Source organism: Aegilops tauschii, chromosome 1, assembly GCF_002575655.3.
Source record: "Aegilops tauschii subsp. strangulata cultivar AL8/78 chromosome 1, Aet v6.0, whole genome shotgun sequence".
In the NCBI taxonomy this organism is placed as follows: Eukaryota; Viridiplantae; Streptophyta; class Magnoliopsida; order Poales; family Poaceae; genus Aegilops; species Aegilops tauschii.
In genome coordinates this window covers 280,928,475-280,950,778 of record NC_053035.3, presented here as the reverse complement: position 1 = coordinate 280,950,778, position 22,304 = coordinate 280,928,475, and the positions used below count along the sequence as shown (strand labels likewise).

At 49.2% G+C, this 22,304-nt stretch overlaps 1 protein-coding gene across 1 annotated transcript; it reads right to left on the bottom strand.

The window, feature by feature from the left end:
• Nucleotides 1–16,396: 16,396 nt before the first annotated feature.
• On the bottom strand, nt 16,397–21,864 carry LOC141029219 (uncharacterized). Its single transcript, XM_073506135.1, has 6 exons — nt 21,114–21,864; nt 20,803–21,044; nt 20,203–20,676; nt 19,357–20,115; nt 18,237–18,741; nt 16,397–16,425 (listed from the first exon to the last, which is right to left on the bottom strand). The coding sequence occupies exons 1-6, from the start codon at nt 21,862–21,864 to the stop codon at nt 16,397–16,399; spliced, it is 2,760 nt and encodes a 919-aa protein (XP_073362236.1).
• Between the last annotated feature and the right edge of the window lie 440 nt (nt 21,865–22,304).

Here is a 22,304-nt window from a genome sequence, read left to right as displayed (position 1 = left end):
AAATGAAACTTCTATCTCTGATACTGAAACTCAATCTGGTAATGAACATCCACCTAGTGACAATGAAAAAGATAATGATGATGTTCATGAAGATGCTCAACCAAATAATGAAAAAGAACGAGATAATGATGTTGAAAGAGCACCACCTGTTGATCTTGATAACCCACAACCTAAAAATAAAAAGTATGATAAAAGATACTTTGTTGCTAGAAAACACGGTAAAGAAAGAGAACTGTGGGTTCAAAAACCTATGCCTTTTCCACCCAAATCAACTAAAAAGAAAGATGATGAAGAATTTGAACGCTTTGCTGAAATGCTGAGGCCAGTCTTTTTGCGTACTCGCTTGACTGATATCTTGAAAATGCCTCCTTATGCAAAGTATATGAAAGAAATCATCACAAATAAGAGAAAAATACCGGAAGCTGAAATCTCCACTATGCTTGCTAATTATACTTTCAAAGATGGAGTACGTAAAAAACTTGGAGATCCGGGAATACCAACTATACCTTGCTCTATCAAAAAGAATTATGTGAAAACTGCTTTGTGTGATTTAGGAGCTGGTGTTAGTGTTATGCCTTTCTCTTTATATAAAAGACTTGACTTGAATAAACTCACACCTACTGAAATATCTTTGCAAATGGCTGACAATCAACTGCCATACCTATTGGTATATGTGAGGATGTGCCCGTTGTTGTTGCTAATGTTACTATTCTGACTGACTTTGTTATACTTGAGATGCCTGAGGACGACAACATGTCGATTATCCTTGGTAGACCCTTCTTGAATACTGTAGGGGCTGTTATTGATTGCAACAAAAGCAAGGTCACTTTTCATATTAATGGTAATGAGCATACGGTGCACTTTTCGAAGAAACAATTCCAAGTGAATGATATTAACGTTATTGAAAAATCTCCGACAATCATTATTGGAAGTTTTCAAATACCTCTACCTACTGTCAAAAAGAAATATGAAATGCGTATTGTTTGGGAAATGCATATCCCCATTGAGGTAACTTAGTGATTTACGAAAATTCTTCGGTTTCATGCTAATCAAAAGTGGTTGTTAATAAGACGTGATCAACCTTATTAATGAATCATTTTTGAACGGTACGAAGTTGATGAATTTAGTAAGCACTACTTTCTGTCCCTACCTTTTTATTCTCTGTTTTATTAGTTAAATAAAATAAATGCCATGCTTTGTCTGTTTTCTGAATTTCCCATGCAATAAAAAATGACCCACAAATAAAAGTTCTCAGAATGCCCTGAAAATTTTATATGATTTTTTCCTGAATATTTAAGAATTTTTGGTGCAAAAATAACCAGAGGGGGGGGGGGTGCACCGGGTGGGCACAACCCACCTGGGCGCGCTAGCACCCCCTGGCGTGCCCTGGGGGGTTGTGGTCCCCACGTGGGCCCCCTCACTTATCCCTTCGTCCCACACCATCACTCTCCACCAGAAAAAAATCTCCATTACTCTCTCTCCCGAGTTCTTGTGCATTTTGCTACAATTTTCGATCTCTTTGCTCGAAGCTCCGTTTCTGAAACTGTTTTGGGGATTTGTTGCTTGGTATGTGACTCCACCACTTGTCCAATTAGTTTTTGTTTTAGTGGTTTATACTTTGAATAAATAGCTACTCTTGGTGCTACTGTAGATGTGCTTGCATGTTCAATTCTTAGTGTTCTAAGTAGTTTGAATGCTTGCAATGGCCTCTATGTATCCCTATGAGTAGTTGCTATTAGTTTTGTGAAGTTTTGTTGGAAAAATTTTATGGACTAAAAATTCAGATTATTGTTCATAGGAAAAATTGTACGCGGACATTATGAACCTGTTTGGAAGGAGCTCTTCGAGGAGAAGGTCCTGGGGGGCATCCTCTAGTGGCGGCTCTGCTCGCCGGCCTTACGTTGAACCAAGCGAAAGTTCCACGCGAGATGCTGCCACCAAAACTTGCTTATGGCCTTGCAATGAGTATATGATGCAAGTGGGCATAAGGAAGAATTTGAGCAATATGTTCACACTGCCAGTCTCGGTCCCTACCTATCAAATAAGTGCAAACAGCGCCATCTTCTCACTGAATCATTTGTCAAAGGATTTAAATATTTTCCACATGATACTAGGGTGTCGTTTATGCTTTATGATGAACCATTTACTATTCCACTAGAGAATTTTACTCACCATTGCAAACTTCCATTTTGGGGTTTGCTTGATGAGCCAGCAAAGGCTGAGTATGAGACCTTTTTGACTAGCCTTTGTTATGGTGAAAATAGAGGAGTGAGACAAGGAAGAATAAGAAGTGTTCACTTTCCCGCAATTCAGTACCTTGCATTGTTTAACGGTAAATGCATAGTAGGCAAGCAAGACTGTAGCATACTCTGTGCTCCAGACTTGAGCCTCATTCACACTCCTCTCACTGGTGAGAGGGATTATAACCTTGGAGCAATTGTTGCACGTAGAATTCAGCATAACGCCAAGAGTGGCTGGTTCTATGGTGGAATTTATGCCACACGTCTAGCATGAGGACTAGGTGTTTCACCTTTACCCTTTGATCCTGTTCTACTCACTCGGTATTTAGATTTTGATGCCTTAAAGGATCATAAGATTCTCAAGGGAAGTGCTGATAACTTCACTTATAATTTGTTGTTTAACCAATCACATGTTGTGGACACATATTTACCTGCGCCTGCTCTCTTTGACTGTAATAGCACGGGAAGATATTTGGTTCTTGAGAGCGAGGCCCGAGCTCATAACACAACAGTGTTGGCGGCACATCCGCACTGAGAGACTCTGTGAGCTACTACGCCGACTACTACCCTCCAGGCTACTGATCGATCACCAACTTAGGCCAAAAGCCTAAGCTTGGGGGAGTACGTGTTTCTCACCGACATTACATTCATGTTCACATATCATTCTGTCTGTTGGTGCTCACACTCTTTCATTGTATCATCCATGCTTAGATTTATTTTTCTTGCTTTCTTCTTGTGTGTTTGAAAAACTTTAGAAAAAACCAAAAAAAATAGTTATAGTAATTTACTTTCTATGCATGCTTAGTAGTAGAACTAAAAAGAAAATCCAAAAAGATTTCCTTGTTCTTCTTTTGCTTGTTGGGAGCTTTCCCGTGTAAATAGTTTTTCTAGTTTTTGCTTTGTATTTGCTTGTTCAAAACCAAAAACTCCAAAAATATTTCAATGTGTTTCTCTGAATTTATTTTCCTTTTACTCAAGTCTTACCGAGGAGAAGACCACAATGAAAATGTTGAGTGGCTCTCATATGAATAACTATCGAACTAATAAAAAGAGCCCATTTTACCTTGTCTTCTTGTGTGAATAAAATGTTTTGCAGATTCCAACTTAGTCCATGGCACTCTTGCACTATTATTATTTTCATATCACTCGGTGCAAGTGAAAGGCAATAATGACGATATTCGATGAGCTGGTCGTGGCAAAGAGAAGCTGGTATGAACTCGACTTGTTATTGTTGTGTAAATATGTTTAACCTAGTGCCCATGCTTCAGCCCATTATGATTAAGCATGTTTGCAATGACAATTAGAGTTATAGTTTCTCATGCCATGCATAAGTAGCTGGGAGTTGATAATGATTTATCTTGGAGATCAACATAGCGTTAAAATGATTGTGATGTAGTATGATGATATGGTATCCTCCTCTGAATGTCCGAGTGGCTTGACTTGGTACATGTTCATGCATGTAGTTGAATCAAAACCAACATAGCTTCTATAATATTTATGTTCATGGTGTTCATATCCTACTCATGCTAGTGCCCAATGTTACTTATGCATAATGCCTGGTCATGATCGTTGTTGCTCTCTAGATGGCCGCTTCCCAATCTTAAATTGCTAGCCTTCGCCTGTACTGAGTGGGAATTTTGCTTGTACATCAAAACCTTGAACCCAAAGTTATTCCAGATGAGTCGACCATACCTTCCTATATGCGATATTACCCTGCAGTCCTAAGTAAATTTGCATGTGCCACCTCTAAAAACTTCTAAAAAAATTATCCGTTTTGTGTGCCTGGATCGTTCATGGAATGACAGGAGGTGGTCGATATTTTCCGTGCTAAGCATGTTATCCTCAGGTCGAGTGTTTATTCACTCGCCATCGCACGAGGAAATGGCGGTATTAGGGATGCCTAGTCCCAAACTGCAAATATGAAAAAGAGTTCATCTCTTGAATAATCAAACAAAAACTCCCAATGGAGTCAAAACCTTTACTTTCCGCTTGGGGACCGCCACTAGCGTGCTTAGCATGGAAGATGTTGATAATTGATAGTCGTGAAGTGAATCAGAAGGGTGCATGTCTCAAAATATCATTTATCTCTATTTTAAAAAACCAAGCTCTGGCACCTCTGCAAATCCCTGCTTCCCTCTGCGAAGGGACTTTCTATTTACTTTTATGTTGTGTCATCACCTTCTAAAAACAAGCGCCATAAATTGAGTAGAGCACAACTGTCATGATTTATGCATTGTGTATAGCTAATGTTGGGTGCATCATGACTGGATCTTTTCTACCATGAATTACAATGTTTAGTTGCCGCTTGAACTTCGAAGGTGCTCTGCATTTATGTTTTGCGGTCTCAGAAAGGGCTAGCAAGATACCATTATTGTCATATTAGATCAGGGTTGTTTGACAACATGTTTTTATTTGAGATATCTTATTATTGCTCGCTAGCTGATTATGTCACTGATATGAGTCATTATAATCTTTAAATGTTATTGTTGACATGGTTAGTTATAATGTTGGCTGAAAACCTGGGTGCTGTTTAAGCTTAATTTTGCAAACAAGAGCAAAAGAGTTCGTAAAAGTTTTTCTTTCTCACTTTCAGTTTATCAACTGAATTGCTTGAGGAAAAGCAAAGGTTTAAGCTTCGGGGAGTTGATACGTCTCCAACGTATCTAGTTTTTCTCACGCTTTTTCTCTTGTTTTGGACTCTAATTTGCATGATTTGAATGAAACTAACCCCGGACTGACGCTGTTTTCAGCAGAACTACCATGGTGTTGTTTTTGTGCAGAAATAAAAGTTCTCCGAATGGAACGAAACTTTGCGAGGATTTTTATATCAATAATAAGAATTTCTGGAGCCAAGACCCACCAGAGGGGGGCCCCTGGTTGGGCACAACCCACCAGGGCGCGCCCCCTCTCCTGGCGCGCCCAGGTTGGTTGTACCCACCTGGTGGCCCCGCTGACGACCCCCCTGATACTATAAATTCACATCATTCTAGAAAAAAATGGGGGAGAAAGAATTATCGCGATCCATGAGACGGAGCCGCCTCCAAGCCCTGTTCTTCCTCGGGAGGGCAGATCTGGAGTCCGTTCGGGCTCTAGAGAGGGGGATCTTCGTTCTTCGTCATCACCAACCAATCTCCATCGCCAATTCCATGATGCTCCCCACCAGGAGTGAGTAATTCCTTCGTAGGCTCGCTGGTCGGTGAGGAGTTGGATGAGATTCATCATGTAATCGAGTTAGTTTTGTTAGGGCTTGATCCCTAGTATCCACTATGTTCTTAGATTGATGTTGCTATGACTTTGCTATGCTTAATGCTTGTCACTTTGGGCCCGGGTGCCATGAACTCGGATCTGAACCGTTTATGAATTCATCATTATATCCATGTTTTAGATCCGATCTTGCAAGTTATAGTCACCCACTACGTGTTATGATCCGACAACCCCGGAGTGACAACAACCAGGCCCACTCTCGGTGATGACCGTAGTTTGAGGAGTTCATGTATTCACTATGTGTTAATGCTTTGTTCCGGTTATCTATTAAAAGGAGGCCTTAATATCCCTTAGTTTCCAATATGGACCCCACTGCCACGGGAGGGTAGGACAAAAGATGGCATGCAAGTTCTTTTAATAAAGCACGTATGACTATTTATGGAATACATGCCTACATTATATCGATGAACTAGAGCTAGTGCCGTATCGCCCTAGGCTATAACTGTCACATGATGAATATCACCCAACAAGTCACTGATCCAATGCCTACAAATTTATTTATATTTTTTCTGCTGTGTTACTACTGCTATCATCACTGTTACACTTGTTACAAATTACTGCCATCACTGTTACTGTTACCGTTGCTGCTGTCACTACTATCAAAACTAGCAAACTACTTTGCGACTGATCACTTTGCTGCAGATAATTAATCTCCAGGTGTGGTTGAATTGACAACTCAGCTGCTAATACCTTCAAATATTCTTTGGCTCCCCTTGTGTCGAATCTATAAATTTGGGTTGAATACTCTACCCTCGAAAACTGTTGCGATCCCCTATACTTGTGGGTTATCACTGGGCTCTAGGTTAATAGGTTAGTCCCAAAAATCATATAAAATAGCATATAAACATCCAAGATGGATAATATAATAGCATGGAACAATAAAAAATTATAGATACGTTGGAGACATATCAGCCAACATGATGAAAGTGACATGATGAAATTCGCGTGTACCGTCAAGAATGCTTTGCTTATCATAAGAGACCATTTTTGCCTTGTATTTGCCTCAAAAGGATTCGGCTACCTTGCTGCACTTTATTTACCGTTACCATTACTTGCTCTTTACATATTATCTTGCTATCAAACTACCTGTTACCGACTATTTCAGTGCTTGCAGTTAATACCTTGCTGAAAACCACTTGTCATTTCCTTCTGCTCCCACTACAAAAAAATACATTTCCGTGATGATACGTGTTTGTCACAGTAGGTCGCGTTTTTTGTCATGCATGTACATCCATGACAAATTTATGATAGAATCATGATAGTCATACCTGTGCTGTCGTAGAAGTGTTCCATGACATTACCAAAATTATCATCACGGAAGTGTCCACTTCCATGACGATAAATCGCACGTCACAGAAGTGCTTTCGTCAAGGGTGACCGACACGTGGCATCCACCGTAACGGAACGCCGTTAAGCTATCGGGTCGGGTTTTGGATCCGATAACCCGTTAACAGCCCCGACCAATGGGAAATTTCCACGTGTAAAATTCTTATTGGCCGGACGAAACACGTGTCAACTCGTCAGTGGGTCAGATAGGCGCCTATGATATGTCGACACGTGCCACAGCCCACCACTGGCCCATTTAGCTTACAAAGCCGGCCCGTTTGACTTGGTCAAAAGTTAACGGGCTGGCCCATGAAAAGCCTGTTAACGTTCTCTTCGCAAATAGCCCATTTTACGGCCCGTTAACTCACGGCCCGTTAGGCCCTAAAGGAAATCGGCCCAACAACGTCATGTGGGCTGTCGAATATAACACCAGCCCATTTCACTTTCGGCCCATGTATGGCCCACGATGTCTTTCGGCCCATATGAGGCCTTCGTATCTTTCGGCCCTTTACAGGCCCACGGTGACTCTAGCCCATAATGAACAGTAATTTTCTTTAAACCCGTTAACGGCCCATGATTTACATGGGCCGTTTCCAGCCCGTGTTAGCTTTCGGCCTATTGACGGCCCATACGTTCTTGGGCTCCTTTTCGGCCCTCGATTACTTCCGGCCCGTTACTGGCCTATTCCCCTAATGGGCCAAATTCGGCCCATGGCAAGAGTCGGCCCGTTACTGGCCTGTTCCCCTAATGGGCCAAATTCGGCCCATGGCAAGAGTCGGCCCGTTACTGGCCTGTTACCCTAATGGACCAAATTCGGCCCATGGCAAGAGTCGGCCCGTTTCTGGCCTGTTAACCTGTTGCGCCGTTTCCAGCCAGTCCTATATTCTGGCCCATTAACGACCCGTTATGCCTGTGACAGAATTAAGCCTTTGCTGTCCTACGACCTGTTAACGGCCTATTACCGTGCTGGGCCGATACCAATTACGCCCGATTACGGCCCATGTAGACCCATTTATCCAACGACCCGAGGCTCACCGATTACAGGCCCATTTATCGACGGCCCGTAGGAGACCCATGGATCCTACGGCCCGTATATGGCCCATGGTAGTTGCGGCCACTAGCAAACCTGGGAAAAAGAAGACTAGGAAATAAATAAGGACGAAACTAACGCTAGGCTATTAAGGCGATTGCACATATTACATCCACTCGGCATCAAAGATCGCCACCAGTGCAAATATAGGGAACCAACACTATACAAAAATGGCTTGCTGTTTTCTTCAGCCGGTGGCTGCACGTTAAGAATAAATTTTGTATCGCACCAAAACAAATTACAACTATATAACAAAAGGAAGGTTGGCATAAAACTTAACAGTCTAGCAGATAAATGCACCACCAGAAGTTCAGAAGCTCAGTTCATTTGACCTGACTGTTACGTTTTCATGCTGTATTATCCGATGGAGCACCATAACCCTCGCCTTCATTTCCACTAGGCTCCTGAACAACATAGCAAATGTCTGATAGTCTGGTTTCAAAACCATGCATATCTTGACGACATTGAGCAATGTTTCTCCTTGTTTCACAAAGGATCTCTATTAGGGAATGGACTTGTGTCTGGAGCGCATATACAACATTGCTTTGAGCTTGCATATCTTGATCATGAGGCTGTTTGGACGATATTGCCTTAACAACCAACCCAGTATTACGCAGGAACGTGCTTTTGGCACTGTTAGTGGACAGGTACTGACCCACTGCAGCAAGAGCTGACATTGCGGTTATAGTTGCCTCGCCACCTTTAGAAGGTGGCGGTTCCACCATTTTTTCCATAGCTCGCTGAAAAGTTGAGGTTTTACATTAGTAGTACCAGAACAGAAGATATTAAGGAGGCAGCAAAACCAAACGAAATAGCTTTGGTCTATATATAGAACTTATTCTGGTGAACCCATGTAAAATATTAGTTGTATTTTATTGCAAAGTACATAATAAAACCAGGTTCCAAACATATGACCATGTACCATCGCTAATGTATTGTCTATTTCTTCACATTGTATTGAGGGCTAAGGATAAAGAGACGAAGTTTATAATACGGTAAGCATAGTATGACATCATTCATATCACCAAACAACTGAGAACAGACAAGCAGGAAATTGTAACGTTGTGTGGGCAAGTCCAGCACGGAACTAGATTACGGGTCAAGATCAAAGGAACATCACTCCTCTCTTTTAAACCTTTTAAGGTGCAATGATACGCTAAGACAATTGTGTATAAAATTGAAAATAGTAATAGACATTGGCTGCAAACCATGCAGTTCAAGGCACAAGTCAGAGTAAGTAGTAGTTAAAAGGCATGAGGATTAAGGACTTACAACAGCGGCTTTGACTGGTGTAGTCATGCCCTTCTTCTTGCTGGTGTGACAGTCCTTGAAGATTTCCACAGCATTTGGTTCAGGTACTTTTTGGTCCTTGCGGGCTTTCCTTTGCATTTCGAACAAGTCAATATAGATCTGATAATATGGTACAGCGAAAAGAGTGAAATAGCAGCTAATTACAAGAGCCTCGCAGTGTGCAATATAGCTACGAGATCCTGTCGTCTGTTGGAATTTCACTTTCGTACGGTTGGCCTTGTTCTTTGAACAGTTCACCTACAAGAAGATAGATTTGTGTGGCACATGCGTAAATAGGACTTCAACATGTGATCTGATCACATATATATAATGTACCTGATACTTCGGATCAGACCAGTGTTTAACAAGACCCCTCCAGTCTTCATCCGATATATTTTCCACTGGAGATGTTTGGGAAAGTTCACTGTTGGCCTTGCCTTCAAAGTGAGTTTTCCTCAAGTTATACCGATACTGTCACAGAGAAGACTTGAAAACATGGGTGCAAGCTTGTCTGGTTGCATCATCTTGGCTATCCAACTTGAACCTCATCTGTTGAAAATTATGGGAGTCTCATTATCAGCAACCTAGAAAGTATGGGACAAAGCAAGACGATATTACTAGTTTCCATACATAACCATACTTACAGATAAATGGTCGAGGAAGGTGTTGAACTGGGTTTCATCTTTGTCATTCCTGTACTGAATCCATGTTGGGAGGATACATACATGACACCTAACGACAACCGCTGCCTCTGATACTAACTTGGCTGACTCTGTAGCATCACATGGCCTTTTTAAACCTGCCTCAAAACGGATCTCCATTCTTCCTCCTCTAGATTTAGTTAACCTATCAAGCATTATCCCTGATGTTTGTTTCCTCTTGCGCCTAGGTGCTAGTCCAACAACGAACATAGGAAGTGTTAGTGTACATCAAACTGTGAGACTACATATAAAGAAGCATGCAACTGTAACTTGACTCTAGCAACTACCTTCTTGCTGTTGAAGCTCACAAGGTTCATCTGATATTGCCAACTCGTCTTGTGTCAAGAGTGCTTGGGAAGTAGTGTCAGGTGGCAAGGGAGCTTGGGAACGTGTTGCTAGCTCAGTTGATGCATGAGTAAGTCGTGCAGCTGGTAGTACTGTGGTAGGTGTTGCAAGAACTAGGGCTGTCTCTGCTTGTTTGGTGTCAGCTATTTGTTTCTGTTTGGCTTTTTTTGCAACTCGTGTAGCATGGGATGTCGTGTTTGTAGAATTTTCCGCTGGACTTTGACCTTCTATTGCACCATTAGTACCAGCAGAATCTGCAGGATTCATCCGCTTCTCATTCCCTGCCATTCTGTGTTTCTTCCTCTTTGTCTGTGCCATGTTAAGTCAAGCCGACAAGAAAAACGAATAACAATTTAGTTTTCAGAACAAATTGATGTGTGATGCAGACGAACTGAACTTTGATGTTAGACAACCACATGATAGGAGGATGTAATATGTATGAAAAACATGACGGAAGAGATAACCAGAACTATGATGTGTAAACTAAGAAGAAGACATTTCACCAAATTAGAAGCAATGCAATGGAAGGTAGACACCATATGAAAGATGCTACAAATATCGCTCTGCCAAGTTAACAGTGTCTCATCATAAATGGCGTTTAAACAAATGTGAAGCAGTACAAGAAATAAATCATATGCAAGATGCAGACTACATCACACTACCATGTTAGAGGTCTCTCGTCATTAGTGCCATTGCATATTCACATCATTGCATATTCACAGCTTATGATGTGTAAACTAAGGAGAAGGCATTTCAACAAATTAGAAGCAATGAAAGCTAGACACCATATGAAAGATGCAATGAATATCACTCTACCAAGTTAAAACGGTCTCGTCATAAGTGCCATCTCAACAAATTAGTAGTACAAGCTAGAAAAGAATGTGAGATGTAACCTATATCACACTCCGAAGTCAAACATGTCTTATGGTAAGTGATTGTTGCAGGTTACACAACAGTAGTAATTTGATGTAAGAACATGGTGTGATAGATAGATATTGTATGTTCTAGAATCAGGAACACGTGGCTTATTCAAGTATAATGTGTAAAGTAAGCAGATGGAATTCAACAAAATTAGAAGCAATACAAGCTAGACATCACTCATAACATGCAACCACATATAGCAGTGCCAAGTTAGAGGGAGCACCGGTGATGCTGCACTAGGGGAGACATGCTCATCATAAACACAGCTTTATTGAGTTTCTATGCATGTGTTGTCTTGGAAATCATCTTGGGGGTGTGGAGGAGTAGAAACTGTAGAGGCCCTCCGGAAGGAGCACCTTTATCCGCTGCCTTGCTAACTTCCTTCCTCTTTATTGATTTCGAATTGTCAAGTAAAACCGACAAGAAAAAGCAATAAAATTCTCTCTTCAGAACTCATTCATGCATGATACTGACAATCACTACTTTGATGTAAGGCAAACACATGATACCAGGATGGAATATGTACAAAAAACAGGACGACATGGCATGTTATGCTTTGTTTGTGTAAACTAAGCAGAAACCATTCCAGCAAATAAGAAGCAATGCAAGCTAGACACCACATGAAAGATGCAACCAATATGACTCTGCCAAGTTAAAAGCGTCCCATCATAAATGGAATTTCAACAAATTAGAAGCAGCGCATGCTATAAATCATATGAAAGATGCAACTAATATCGCACTGCATATACTAAAGGTGTCTCGTCATGTTGATTGATGCGGGATACAAAAAAACAATAGTTTTATGTAAGGACATGCTTAATAGACAGATGTACTATGTACTAAATACAGGAAGGCATGTCACATTAATAGGTATAATGTATAAGCTAAGCAGACTAGCACATGCAGTTTAACCAGATTGGAAGAATTACAATCTAGACACCATATGCAACATGCAACCACATATCACGCTGCCAAGTTAGAGCAAGCACCCGCGATGCTAGTGTAGGGGAAATGCTGTAATCAACTACAGAGCTACGTTCACTATCTTCATCTAGCATTTCTGTTTCTTGAGAATCATGTCCGGAGGCTGACGCTGCATTCTTTAAATGAGGAGTAGTCCCCTTGCCTGCTTGCCTCGTCATAAGTGATTGATGAGGGATACACAAGAACATTAGTTTGATGTAAGAACATGGTTAATACACAGATGTACTAGTACGTACCAAAAATAGAAAGGCATGTCATATTCAAAGGTATAATGTGTAAGCTAAGCAGATGCAATTTAACCAAATTGGAAGCAATACAAGCTAGACATCCGGCTGGAGTGGTGAGCATGATCATCTAGGACCTGAGAGCCTGGTGGGAGGCGGGCTGCTTCGCCACCATCGCAGCTTTTTAGTTGGCTTCCAGGTGATACCTATCTTTGCTGGGCTTGTCACTGGCTCAGCCAGTGCCTTGACTAGCTATTTGTCTTCTGGTGCTCCCGGGATGGTGGTTCATGTAAAAAATATCTTTCCTTATCTTGATAAAGACTGACTTCGGCCTTTCGAATACAAGCTAGACACCATATGCAACATGCAACCACATATGACACCATGAAGTTAAAGCAAGCACCTGGGATGGTGGTTCACGGCGAGCGAGATCATCAACTCCAGAGCTACGTTCCCCGTCTCCATCTGCTGACACTACACCCTTTAAAGTCTTGAAACGTGTCTGGCCTAGCCGCGTACCACGCTGGACCGACTTCTCTCTTCTCTTTTCTACTTCTGTCAAGGCAGGGTCTGAAATAACCTTGCATAAAAACACAATAGTGAGAGTATGGGTGAAGTGTGTGCAGAAGTAGTGCACTGTAAAAGTAGCAGATAGCAGGTGGCTGAAAAATAAATGACAGGAGACATATGATAGCTTTACAATATTGCATGGCAAACAAAATTAGATTCTACTCCGTATGATTTTGTAATATATGAGCACAGGAAATGCAGGTACTCCTCCAGCACACCACCACATGTGGTCCTATCAAGATAACAGTCGACTAAAAATAAATAGGTCAGTCGATTTTTTTATGAACCGTCCGATCTATAAGGAACGGGCAGATGGCCTTCGTCTACCTGCCGCCAGTCACAATTGACGATCTTTCTCGAACCGCCAGCGACCACCGGCCCAGACCCCTGCCTCCGCCGCCCCGCCCTCCCATCGACCTCACACCACCGCCGTGCTTGGCAGCGCCCCAGGCCATCCCTTTAATCCCGGCCGACCTCCAGATCGGGCGCCGGTAGCTCTAGGCCGCACACGCCCCTAAGATAAACACCAAGGCGCTGCTTCCCTGGTGTAATAGGCGTACTAGCGCCTGTTACGCCGGGGAATGCTTCCGTTAATTGGGAATCAACTGGCCAGAAATTGAAATTCAGGGGGGCGACGGGCCTCTAGCTAAGGTGAAATAGTATATGAGGAGAAACCTTGTGCATCGCGAGTTACTAGGAACATCTAGTATCAAGAAGAAGTGGTCAACTAGTGTCTTCTGTGGGATGAATACCGTGCAAGCAGAGACGTAAGATTTGCACGAATAAGGGAAGAGGAGTACCTTTTTCGGTTGCCGGTGTGGTCACCTCCACATGCCGCGCCAATCTTCTTCTTTTTACAGGGGAAACCGATGTTCTGCAAGGTGCAAGCTTGGACGAACCCATGGCCAAATTGTTGACTGTGTTGCCGTATGTCGGCGGAGGGGAAGCGATCCGAGGCGGCGAAGGACGGCGTAGCAGGAACAGCTCCGGTGCGGTGGAGGGTGGCGAAGTTGGAGCGGCAACGGTGAGGCGCATGACGACGTGGTTGAACTGGCTCGGGTACGGACGGCTCGGCCTTGGCTTCAACTAGTAGCCATGGAGGGCGTTGTGGTTGAGGTTGCGGTGCACGATGACGTCGGGGTATCGGCTCAGGCGTGATGGAGGAGGGCGGCGGTTGATGGGTGGGATGGGGTGGCGGACGGAGGACGCCGGGGTTTCGCGGCTGGTGGAGAGGTAGTTTTGGCGCCCACGGAGTACGAATGGGGAATCGGACGGGTGGGGGGTGTCGGATTTCGGGTTCCGGTAGACCCTTAAGGTTCGAACTCTGGGGTGCGTGCGGAGATCTCTCCCCTGCCGATCTACGTCCGATCTCCTCGCGTGATCTAAGCTGGGAATGATGAACAACACAAGGGACACGAGGTTTATACTGGTTCAGGCCACCGTTGTGGTGTAATACCCTACTCCAGTGTGTGGTGTGGTGGATTGCCTCAGGGGCTGATAATGAACAGTACAGAGGAAGAACTGCCTCGCGAGAGGTGTTCTTGAGCTGGTGCGGAGTGTGGATGAACTGAATGAGTTCGAGGCTAGTTCTAGTGGGGTGAGGATTCGATGCCTCCTACTGTGGTGACTAGCCCTATTTATAGAGGCCCCGGACCTCTTCCCAAATAATGAGCGGGAAGGGCGCCAACAATTGGCCATTTTGAAGGGGAACATCTAGTACAAGTTATCCTGACCAAAGGTGGTCTTCGGCTGCCAAAAGCACTGGTGATGACACCGTCTTGGGCTCCACGGTGACCTCCGTCTTGCCGCTCTGCTGGTCTTGGTCTCGTTGCACCGGAATGGTAACCTTTGCCCGATGCCTTGGCCTGTGCTTGCTCCCTTTGCACCAAAGGGGAAACAAGGACACTGCGCAGGCCGGCGCCCGCCTGGTCTTTGATCGTCATGGCTTGCGTCACGGGCTCCTCGCGAGGTGCCCCTGCCTTGATCTCTCCGCCTCCTCGCGAGCCTGCCTGATGAGGCTACCCCTGGGAAGCTTCCTGTCATCCACCCCGCGAGGCTTGGCCCCTCGCGAGGGTCTTGAGCTCGAGCTGATGAAGATGGGCCGCGCTGGGCCCCCACTTGAGCCATGCCGCAGGCCGCAGGCCGCAGGCCGCAGGCAGGCAAGACTGGGGACCCCCGTTCCCAGAAAGCCGACAGTAGCCCCCGGGCCCAAGGCGCGCCCGGGCTTGGCTTAGCAGAGAAGCGAAGGGGCAAGAGCGAAGCACCGCGGGCCCCAATAGCCTGCGGCCTTGGGCGCCGCGTGGCGATTGACTGGACGTGGGCGTCTGCGCTTCCCACGACGCCTCGGCAACTGCGCAATTTGACAAGTCCCTGCATGCAGAGAAACGAGTCATGATTACCTGCGATCGTGGTGCTCGGAGGTTGGCCCTTCCCTGGCTATAAGTGCGGGGCGGCGTGAACCCCCTTAGTCCATTCCTTCCTGCTTCTCGTCATTCCCATGGCTCCGCCGAAGAGATCCTCAACCGCGGAGAAAGGAAAGGTCCGTGCAGCTGGGCATGACTCCCCTCCGACCAAGCATGGCCGAGGCCGCCCTCGCAAGCATCCCGCGGTCCCGGCAGTGGCTTCCCACGGCCATGGGGGCGGCGCCCTGCGCGGTGGTGAGCGCCCGACTGCCGAGGGGAGGCACTCCATGGCCGTGCGACCCCCTAGGCCACGCTTTCGCTCGGCGGAGGTGCTGCCGGAGTTCGTCGTATGGTCGGCGGACCCGGCCAGCACCTGGCTCCAGCTCCCCCGTTTCTTTATAGGTGAACTGCCGGCCAGCGCCCGGTGCGGCTTCTGGCTCCAGGCGGACGGTTGTTGCAGTAGGGCCTCCTGGGCTTCACTGTAGGTCTCCGCTTCTGGGAATGGTGCCTTGACCCGCGACTGGCAAACGTTTGCCCACGCGCGCGGCCTGAGCCGGCGGTGCACCTTGTACTTCAAGTTTGATGGCGACGCCACCCTCTACGTGAGGGTGTTCGGGGAAGACAGTCGCCGCGCTGGGTGCTGCCCCGAAGATGATGACCGCGGACGCCTGCCCAGCCCTGGTACTGACCGGGATGAAGACGGCGACAGACGCGCGGTCGGCGGTGCTAGGGGTTCGCATAGCTTCGGTGACCCTCTCTCAGGCAGTAGCTCCTCCAGCGGTGGCCGCGACCAGCCCCCATGCAGTCGCGCCCGCCTGAGTGAAGGCAGCGGGTCAGTCCGCCGTCGCGCCCCGGTGAAGCGAGAGGAAGGGTCCGCCTAAACCCTGGAAGCAGCTCGAGCCTTCACCGCAAGTTGGTGCCGGACAAGTCTTTTGTTTTTCCTCTTTCCATGCGCAAAAGGAGAAGGTAGTACAGGGCCCTGTGGGGGCGTGTTAAAACTGTTGCTGTCAATTATCACGCTGCTTTCGTTATTTTCGCGTTATGCTTCCGCGCCGTGTGCTTCACGCCCTGCAAAGATTAGCAGGAGGGGTAATTTTCGGTCTCGGTTGTGGGGGCGATCGGCCCAGGTCCTGTGCTCATGTCGCGATGCCCGTGAGGCATGGTCTGGGAGGGGTGCTCCAGCATAGGACTCGGGTTGGAAAGCTCCAAACGATCGGGCAGAAAATACTCGCGAGGGCGCCCACGAACCCCCCTCGCGAGACTTGTGCAAGAGAGAACGAGGCAAGTGAGTGAGGGAGGCAGAAAATTGCAAGCCTGAGACGGCAACAGCTCCAATAAAACTTCAAACAAGAACGAACAAGCCAACTGCAGAAAGCAAATGAAAGAGCCGCGTCCGGCACCTATTCTAGTCTTCGACGTCTTCTCACCAGCGCGGAGCTAAGTGCTGCCACTGGGCGTGGGCGGGAGCCCCCGAGGCCCGAGGGCGGCACTCCGGAGACTCCAGGGCATGTATAGCCCCACTCATTATTACGTGAGAGTGTCACGGGCGGCGAGCTTCACAGGCATTGGCCCTCTTCACAGGCACCGGGCCTTTTCCAAAACGCAACAGCTTCACAGGCATTTGCCTTCTTCACAAGCACCGGGCCTTTTTCGAAACGCGACAGCTTCACAGGCGTTTGCCTTCTTCACAGGCACCGGGCCTTTTCCAAAACGCGACAGCTTCACAGGCGTTTGCCTTCTTCACAGGCACCGGGCCTTTTCCAAAACGCGACAGCTTCACAGGCGTTTGCCTTCTTCACAGGCACTGGGCCTTTCATAGGCGCTGGGCCTAGCTCAGGGGTAGAACCTCCAGAGATGTTGAATGTTCCATGCGTTCTGGACAGGTACTCCCTCCGGGGTCTCCAAGCGCGCGGAGCCTGGCCTGGAAACATGAACAACCTTGAACGGGCCCTCCCATATGGGAGAGAGCTTGTGCAACCCCTCCCTGGAGAGAACCCGTCTGAGCACGAGATCCCCTACCTCAAGGGTCCTGGGGAGAATGTTGCGGCAGTGGTATTGCCGTAGCGCCTGTTGATACCTTGCTGCCCTCAGTGCGGCTTCTCGGCGACGTTCCTCCCCCAGCACGAGGTCCATCCCCCGCATGGCATCCTGCTGCGTCTTGTCGAACGCCAGGACCCGTGCGGAGTGACGCTTGACCTCGTGAGGGAGTACAGCCTCTGCTCCATAGACAAGGAAGAACGGGGTCTCGCCAGTCGGCTTGGTCGCAGTTGTGCGGATTGACCACAACACGGACTGGAGCTCATCGTACCAGCCCCTGCCGCAGGCCTCCAGCTTCTTCTTGAAGGTCCTGGCTTTGAGGCCCCTTAGGACCTCCGCGTTGGCTCGTTCGGCCTGGCCGTTGCTCCGGGGGTGTGCTACCGAAGCGTAGCATATCTGCGTTCCAAGGTTAGCACAATATGTTTTGAAGAGATTACTGGTGAACTGCGAACCGTTGTTTGTGATGATGCGGTTGGGCACCCCAAATCGGCTCACGAGGCCCTTGATGAACTTGACTGCGGAGCCTGCCGGGATTGTGCGAATAGCTTCCACCTCAGCCCACTTGGTGAATTTTTCCACAACAACGTAGAGGTAGCGATAGCCCCCTGGCGCCCGAGGAAACGGGCCCAGAATGTCCAGCCCCCAAACTGCGAACGGCCATGAGAGGGGTATAGTCTGGAGGCCCCCCGCAGGTTGATGGATCTGCTTAGCGTGAAACTGGCAGGCCTCACAAGCCTTCACCAATTCGATGGAGTCGCTGAGCGCTATGGGCCAGTAGAACCCGCTGCGGAACGCCTTGCCGATGAGGGTTCGTGATGACGAGTGGTGCCCACAGTCCCCACCGTGTATGTCTGCCAGCAGCTCTTTCCCTTTCTCTTGAGAGATGCAACGTAGGGACACGTCATTCGGTCGCTTCCTGTAGAGCTCCCCGTCCTTGATGCAATAAGCCGTGGCCTGCCGCGCCACACGCTCCGCCTCCTCCTCGTTCTCCGGCAAGGTTCCTTGCGTTAAGTAGTTCTTGAGCTCCGAGATCCAACACCCCTCCTGAGGCTCCAGCGCCAGGAGCAGGCGTGCCCCTGAGGCCGGGCCGCAGACCGGAGCTCCCGAGGCAGGTGGCTGAGGGAGCTCCTCCCTTGGTTGCGCCGTGCTTGACATTGACGGCACTGCCGAGGGTTTGAAGAGCCGCTCCTCGAAGACGCCAGGCTCCTGAGGCAGCCGCCTAGATGCCCTCTTGGCAATGAGATCAGCCTCCTGATTGGTGCCGCGAGGCACATGCTGCAACTCCAGCCCCCAGAACCGTTTCTCCATCTTGCGGACCTCAGCGAGGTACGCTTCCATGTGCTCGTCCTTCGGCTCATATAGCTTGTTGGAGAAGTTGATGAGGAGTTGCGAATCGCCCTTGATGATGAGGCGCTTCACCCCTAGGGCGATTGCGGCTTTCAGGCCTGCTATCAGGCCTGCTATCAGGCCTTCGTACTCTGCTATGTTGTTGGAGACCTTTTCCCCGTGTTGGAAGCAGAGTTGTACGGCGTAGTAGAGTTTGTCTTGTGTTGGGGATACGAGTACCGCGCCAGCTCCCGCGCCATGTCGGGAGAACGCCCCATCGAAGTACATGACCCAGCCGTCTGGTGCTTCACTCCCCGGGGAAAGTGAGCGGTCTTCGCCTGCCTCGAGGCCCGGCGCTTCTGCCCATTCCGCCACGAAATCCGCAAGTGCGGCTCCCTTGATGACTCTGGTCGTACTGAATTCTAGCTGAAATGCCTGCAGCTCAATGTTCCATTCAACGACCCTTCCAGCTGAGTTAGGGCTCCTGAGTACCCTTTCCAAGGGGTACGCTGAGACGACCTTGATGGGGTGGCCTTGGAAGTAGTGCCGCAGCTTGCGTGAGGCCACCAACAGCGCGAGGAGGAGCTTCTGAGGCATGGGGTACCGTGCCCTTGCGTCCCGCAGCATCGTGCTGACGAAGTACACGGGATGCTCGACGATGTTGATGGTGCTGGTGCAGCTTGCGTCCCCCAGAGGTCGAGGCGTCTCCTGAGATGACGAAGCCCCCTGCGCTTGCTCGCTTGAAGGGGCCCCTCCTGCTTCCAGTGCGCCCTCCTGCTGTGGCTGTTCCCTTCCTGCTGCGGTTGTGGTCTTCGCGAGGCCTTCCTGGCTTTGCTCTGTTTTAGTCTGGGCAGTTGATGCGGCTTTGGCGTGGCGCTCCTCCTTGACCGCCACCAGGGCTGCGCTAGCGGAGTAGGGTGTGGCCGCGAGGTAGAGCACTAGGGGCTCCTGAGGACGCGGAGCTACCATCACTGGCGGGCTGGTGAGGTATCTCTTGAGATCTTGGAATGCCTTGTCGGCCTCTTCAGTCCACTCGAAGGGGCCCTTCTTCTTCATCAGCTTCAAGAAAGGCAGCGCTCGCTCCCCCAGCTTGGAGATGAACCGCCCTAGCGCGGTTACACGCCCGGTGAGCTTCTGCATCTCTCTGAGGGTCCTTGGCGGGCTCATGTCTTCAACTGCCTTGACCTTCTCCGGATTGGCCTCGATGCCCCTGTGTGACACGAGGAAACCCAGGAGTTTGCCCGAGGGGACTCCAAACACGCACTTTTCCGGGTTGAGCCGTAGGTCCACTTTGTCGAGGCTCGCAAAGGTTTCTTCTAGGTCCTGTATCAGGGTTTTCGCCTCCCGAGACTTCACTACAATGTTTTCGACGTAAGCTTCAGCATTCCTCCCGAGCTGCCGACCCAAGGCGATGTGCATCAGCCGCTGAAAGGTTGCCCCGGCGTTGCGCAACCCAAACGACATGCACGTGTAGCAGTATACTCCACACGGGGTCAGGAAAGCCGTCTTTTCCACGTCTTCTACTGCCATCTTGATCTGGTGATATCCCGAGAAGGCATCTAGGAAGCACAACAGGTCGCACCCCGCGGTGGAATCGACTATCTGGTCAATGCGGGGGAGCGGAAACGGATCCTGCGGGCAGGCTTTGTTGAGGTTGGTGAAGTCGACACACATGCGCTCTTTTCCTCCCTTTTTCGGCACAACGACCGGATTAGCCAGCCAGTCAGGGTAGCGGACCTCGCGGATAACCCCTGCCGCTTCCAGTTTCCGGGTCTCTTGAACAATGAAAGCTTGCTTCTCAGCGGACTGTCGCCTCACCTTCTGCTTCACGGGGCACACATTGGGGCACATGTTGAGGTGATGCTCAATCACACTCCCCGGGACCCCTGCTAACTGATCTGGTTCCCACGCGAACACCTTCTTGTTCGCGCGCAAGAACCTCACCAGGGCCTTCTCCTGCTCAGGCTCGAGGTTGGCTCCTATGGTGAAGGTGGCGTCAGTAGACCCGTCCTCGTTGACCGGCACCTGCTTGGTTTCCGCCTTGTCCTGGGTGAACAACTGCTTCTTTTTAGCTGGCACAACCCCCTTGGGTTCAGGGGCGTCGGTGCTGGTGGGCTGCGCCGCCGCGGACACCCTGAAAGCGAGCCGGAGCGCCTGCAGTGCATCCCTTGAGTCTCCTGACACGGTAAGGACGCTACTGCTCCCGGACATCTTCATGAGGTTGTACGCCGGGTGAGTTGCCGCCATGAACTGGGCCAAGGCCGGATAACCGAGGATGGCATTGTAGGGGAGGCCGATGGGGGCGATGTCGAAGTCGATCAGCTCTGTGCGGAAGTTGTTGTAGGTGCCAAAGGTCACTGGGAGGCGGATCTATCCCAAGGAGGCGGTGGAACCGACTCCGACGCCCGAGAAGGGCCTGCTGGGTTGGAGCTGCTCCAGTGGCACGTGGAGGAGGCTGAAGGCCTCCACCGAGAGTACGTTGAGGCCGGCACCATCGTCGATGAGGGTCCTGGTGACGGCCACTTGGCAGATGGTGGGGGTGCACAGCATCGGGAGCGCGCCCGAACCGGCGGGGTTGAAGGGGTGATCATCCAAGTCGAAGGTTAGATCGGCCTCGGGCGCCACCCAGCCCGGGGAGGCTTCTCGGTGCTTGGAGGCGGTGCTGACCCGGCGGGTGAACGGCTTGATGTGGCGGCTCGAGTGCGGCGCCTGGGAGCCACCCAGGAGAGCTGCGACGACGGGCGGCGCTGGCGTGGCATGACGGGCGAGGAAGAGGTCGCGCAGCTCCTCCCAGGAGGTCACAGAAGCCGCCGGTAGGTGGAGGAGCCACATGCGCGGAACGCCGGTGAGGGCCATGGGTAACCAGTTGGCCATCACCCGGTCGTCGCCCCTGGCTCTGAGGACGGCCTCCTCGTACGCCAGCAGAAAAACCAGCGGGTCTGTCGCGCCGTTGTAGCGCGGCGGCATCTCAGGCTTGAACTTGCGCGGCCACTGCACCTGCCGCAAGGTGGGGGCCAAGGCCCGGAGCCCCCTGGCCCCAGGCAACGGAGAACGGCGGGGGTGTCCGCCGACGGGCGCCGTCTGGGCGACGCGGGTGGCGAGAGCAGCCCGGCGCTCGGCGCGAGCCCGATGAGCGTCAGCCATGGACACGATAGGAGATCACATGCGAACAACGGAAGAAAGATTCCGGCGCACCCCTACCTGGCGCGCCAAATGTCGGATTTCGGGTTCCGGCAGACCCTTAAGGTTCGAACTCTGGGGTGCGCGCGGAGATCTCTCCCCTACCGATCTACGTCCGATCTCCTCGCGTGATCTAAGCTGGGAATGATGAACAACACAAGGGACACGAGGTTTATACTGGTTCGGGCCACCGTTGTGGTGTAATACCCTACTCCAGTGTGTGGTGTGGTGGATTGCCTCAGGGGCTGATAATGAACAGTACAGAGGAAGAACTGCCTCGCGAGAGGTGTTCTTGAGCTGGTGCGGAGTGTGGATGAACTGAATGAGTTCGAGGCTAGTTCTAGTGGGGTGAGGATTCGATGCCTCCTACTGTGGTGACTAGCCCTATTTATAGAGGCCCCGGA